At 59.0% G+C, this 4,602-nt stretch overlaps 1 protein-coding gene across 1 annotated transcript in view; it reads right to left on the reverse strand.

The window, feature by feature from the left end:
* Positions 1-4,410, reverse strand: part of LOC104385542 (bactericidal permeability-increasing protein-like) — a 12,573-nt gene extending 8,163 nt beyond the window's left edge. Inside the window, exon 1 of the mRNA XM_009994010.1 lies at positions 4,392-4,410. Coding sequence (XP_009992312.1) covers positions 4,392-4,410 — 19 coding nt within the window. The remainder of the gene's footprint in view (positions 1-4,391) is intronic.
* Positions 4,411-4,602: the final 192 nt, after the last annotated feature.

Below are 4,602 nucleotides of genomic sequence, written 5' to 3' on the forward strand. Positions count from 1 at the left end.
AGCAGCTGCTCCCCGGGCCCAGGCTGGGAACAGCCCGGGGTGCCCCTGAGCCACCTGCCAGCCCTGCTGCCCCCCGCCCAGAGCACAGGGGCTCTGCTCTGCTCCTGGGCACTTGCTGCTGCTCCCACAGAGAGGCACAAAGGTACTAGTGGTACCCAGAGCAGCCTTGGGTCACAGTGGGGCTGAAGAAGCCACATGAGGGTTTCTCACGGCACGTGAGCAGACCCCAGACTCCCCCACACCCACAGGGCTGGTGAAGGGATGGAATGGGGGGTGCCCTGTGCCTCCAGCTGCCAACACAGACTCTGTCACACACGAGGCCACGGGAGGAGACCTCCAGCCACCAAAACAAGCCCCAGAGGCAAAACGTCTGGGCCCTGACGTGTCACAGCTCTTGGGCTGGAGGCAGGTGTGGGAGCTGGGTACAAGCAGGCAGGGGCGAGCAGGGAGCACCCCTTGTGTGCAAAACCCTCCCTGCAGGCCACAGGACAGAGGTGAGGGAAGAAGAAATTATTGAAGTTATTTTCATTTCCCGTTGGGGAAGAGGCAGGACCAGGCACAGGAAACCCACAGCAGCTGATGCAGGCAGATTTCATGTTGGATCCAGGGAAGTCCTGGCTGCCAGAGGCACCATCCCTGAACCACACAGTTGTGAAATGCAGCTGTTGTTCAAGCACAACCCCTGGATGGCCACAGCAAGGCCCAAGGGACAGGGTGAGCAGGGTCTTGGGTGTCCACTGGAGGAACCCAGCACTTTGGAGGATGGAAGGAGGTCTCAGACCCAGGACAGGAGAACAAGAACACATCAACTCAGTGGTTCTGGTGCTGCTGGAGCAGAATGAACAGCCCAGGGAAGAGCCATGTCCCGTGGGCACTCAAGCAGCATCCATGGGCTGTGATCCTCCCATTAGTGCCATCCCAAATCCATCCCTGGGGCAGAAGTCCATGGGCAGAGCTCATTTTGCCCAGAAAGAAGCAGCCAAGAGCAGAGGAGAAGGCTAAAGCCAAATTCCCCCTTCCAGCCTCCACAGTGCCATGACCTTGCCTGTTGTCAGCACTTCACTGGGACTTGCTCAGTGCAGAGGACAAGCTCCTCTGCAAGGACATCACACAAGATGTGACACCATGTGTCAGCAGTGCTGTTTCAAAACAATATTTAAGACATTCAGGATGAGCATTGAGGAACCAGAACCTCTTCCATTAGAAGAAATGAAATTCTATAGGGAATAGCACAGAGAGGAAGCAAAACCAGAAATAATTCTTCCATGGTTTGAGCAAATGCTAAAGTTGAACTGTAAAACCCCTTCTAACAGCACAATCCCTGACCAAGCACTTCCGTGTTTGGCAAGAAGGAGCTGAAACCACAGCTAATGCTCCATAGGCAGGCTGGTCCTGGTAGTGCTTCATGCTGGGATGACAGCAAGGAATTGAGTGTGAAATCCTGCCCTGCCTGACTGGACCTGACCCTTCAGAGGGGAAAGGGCTTCAACTGATGGGCAGATCTATGGGGCAAGGAGTGGTCCACCCAGGGCTGGTGGACATGCAGGAAAGGGCTAACATCAGACAGGAGGGCAGGGAGCTGCAGGAGGTTCCTCTCTGGTGCTGATCCCATGGGTCAGGACCCACTCCTTGCTGTACCCAGGCCACCCACTGCTCCCAAGGCCAGGGCTGCTGCTGGTCCCACACGCTCCCCAGCATGTGCGAGCAGTTCCCGATCCTGCCCACAGCTCTTTCTGCATCTCCTGTGTGATGCAACGGCCCAAACCACCCTGCAGTCATGTACTGGGGCTGGGGGGATCAGCTGTGGCTCTGCTCCATCCCCAGCGGGGACACTCAGGCCCGTTTTCCTTTTCCAGGGAAATCCAGCTGCATCCATTTCCCACAGTGCCACAATCACCTCGGGAATTCCCCAGGGACCCGGGCAGCATGTGCCAGAAGCCTGGCAGCTGCCAGGCACAGGGCAGAGAGGTGGGCTGGCAAACACTGCTGGGGAAACACAGGGGAAAACCCAGGAGACTGGTCAAGAAAAGCGAGAGTGACCCAGCTGGTTTTGGGAGAAATTGGAAAAGGGAAGTCCACATCCAGAAATAAAACTTCCCCTTCTCCATTTCTAACCAGGACAAGTTCAGTGCCAATAACAGGACAGGGCTCTGACCAGCCTGTGGCCGCCGTGGCTGCCCTCAGACCCGCAGGGACTTCACCCAGAGCTCAGTAAAATTCTCTCAGTGTGCAGACGCAGCTCTTGCCTGCTCCAGGTGTGGGATGGCTGCCAGCCCGGCGCTGCTCGCTGTCACCTGCCAGTCCCTAGCAACCTTTGATCCAGCAGCATCTGAAAACACAGCAGGGACACGCGGGGGCTCTGCCGCTGTGGTTTTTTCAGCTGCAGTGTCGGCGTGACCCGGTCCTGGCTGTTCCCAGAGCCGGGAGGGCTCTCTGCCAGCGGGGGTCACCGCTGAGGCCAGCCCTGACCTCTGCAGCAAAACCAAGGCAACCAGGAACACCTGGGGACCTCAGAGCTAATTACGCAGCTAATAATGAGCTAATAATAAGAGCTAATACCACAGGAGCTGTGTGGGGCACAGCGAGCAGCTGTGCCCACAGATGAGGGCCCTGGGTGCAGGGACACTGCCATAAGTGACAAATCTCCCAGCAGCAGCCCAGCTCCAGAGACTGTCCCTAATGCTGGGCCCATGACCCTGACCCTCCCTCCACCCCAGCATCCGGGTGACGTCCCGGGTGTCCCGTGGGGACCAGCACTGCAGCCTCTCCGCCCGCCGAGGGCTGCTGCTGCCCCAGACAGGCGGGCTCCTCTCGCAGCACGCCAGCTCGTGACGCGAGGTCTGGGAGTCTCGTGGGAGACAAAAGGGGATCCAGAGAGCCAAGGGGGATGATTTTGCAGAAAAGTAAAAATAAATATGCAGGAATGGTGACCTCGGGCTGAGCTGGGGGGTTGTGAATGGTGGCTCTGTGCTGGTGGAGGGCCAGGGCAGGAGGCCACATGCAGCCTGTCCAAGCAGCTGCTTGGGACAAACAGGACATGGAGAAAGGGAGCAAAAGAGGAGGGTGAGCTCATGGGGTCAGAGGCACCCAGGAGGCTGCCAGGGGCTCTGCCTTTTGCTGGGCAGGCTTGGTACCCAACACCCCCACTCCCACCCCTGAGCCTTTTCACCTGTGGATGGCAGGAGGGCACAGGGAGCTGCTTTGAGGTGCTACAGGGATGTGGAGCTGGATCCAGCCATGCCAGGTGCCTTAGCAGGGTGGGCTAGTTTAGCACAAATGATAAGAGCACCCCAGAAACCAGACTTGGTGCTGCTGCCCTCGGGCACTCCACACTGCCAGGGGGATGGGGACCCACTGGGCTTCATACCCTTCTCCTGCTCACCGGTGCCACAGCAGGATCCAACCTGCTGGTGTGGGACTGCTCAGCCAATACTGCTTCCCTCCACACCCATCCTGGTGCCTTCCAGGAGGCCTATGAGCCAAAATCAGCTCTTGGGCTCATTTCAGAGGTAACCAGGCAATTAAAGGAGGTCGGAGCATGAGCTCATACTCCCCTTGCACTCAGGGAAGCTATAAAAAGGCTGAAGCAGAGTATGTGAACTAAGGCAATTAAAGGAGCAGTTGGCTGCTGGTGTGGAAGGGAGGAGCTGGCCCAGCTGGCCCCGGTTTGCATGAGGGCTCCTGGGCAGACCCAGGGAGCTGTGGTGGTGCCCGTGGGTCCTGGGCCCCACGCTGGGCTGCAGCCCCAGGCTCCAGCCCCGCTCCCCACGGGCACAACCGTGCCCGGGCCTTCGCAGCACTCGTGATCTGTGCTGGTGACAGAAGGGCTCTCACTAGCTCCCAAGGAAATGGGAAGCGAACGCAAAGCCCTCCCTGGCGCCGTCCTCCCTCCAAGCAAGCCAGCAGCCCAGCTGCACCTCCTCCTGCCTCGGCTTGTTTGCACAGCCTGTCCTCTGGCCGCTCACTAACCCCTGGACAAATGTGTGTTACCGAGACTCCCCGGCGGCTCTCGCGGCCCACGCGCTGGCTGGGCACCCGTCTCTGCTCCTGCCCCCCATCCCAGCCCTGGGCCCATCCTTCAGCCCATAACGTGACAGTGAACTCAGCTTCAGCCTGAGCAGGGAGCAGAGGGTCCAAGAGCACCCGAGCAGGGGTGGACGGGCTGTGCTGAGCAGCAGTGGGTTTTGTTAGAGCTGCTCTGTGGCTTTGGCTCTGACACTGATTGTTTTTGTACAACCTCTGGCTGTTAAATCACACAATTCTGCCTTCAAGTAGGTACTTTCCATCACTGAAACATCCAAAGAGCACTAAGAGACGCTTTTCTCCTGCTGTGCTGTCAGGCCCATTCAGAGTCAGAACTCTGCTGTGCCAAGTGTGCTCTGAATACAAACCAGGCCGGATGGTTCCCATCAGCGCCAGCCCGTTTATTTAAAGCGGGTGAAGCCACGGCAGACGGTGCGTGCCTGCGGGTGCACCCCGCACCGGCACCCCGCACCCGGGATCCCGGCACCGCAGCTTTGCCTTCTCCCGGTGTGTGACGCGTCCCCGAGAGGGGAGCGGGACCCACCGGGGGCGGCCCGGGGGGCTGGAGCAGGACCCAGC

This window comes from Chaetura pelagica, unplaced genomic scaffold, assembly GCF_000747805.2.
Source record: "Chaetura pelagica isolate M959 unplaced genomic scaffold, ChaPel_1.0 scaffold493, whole genome shotgun sequence".
In the NCBI taxonomy this organism is placed as follows: domain Eukaryota; kingdom Metazoa; phylum Chordata; class Aves; order Apodiformes; family Apodidae; genus Chaetura; species Chaetura pelagica.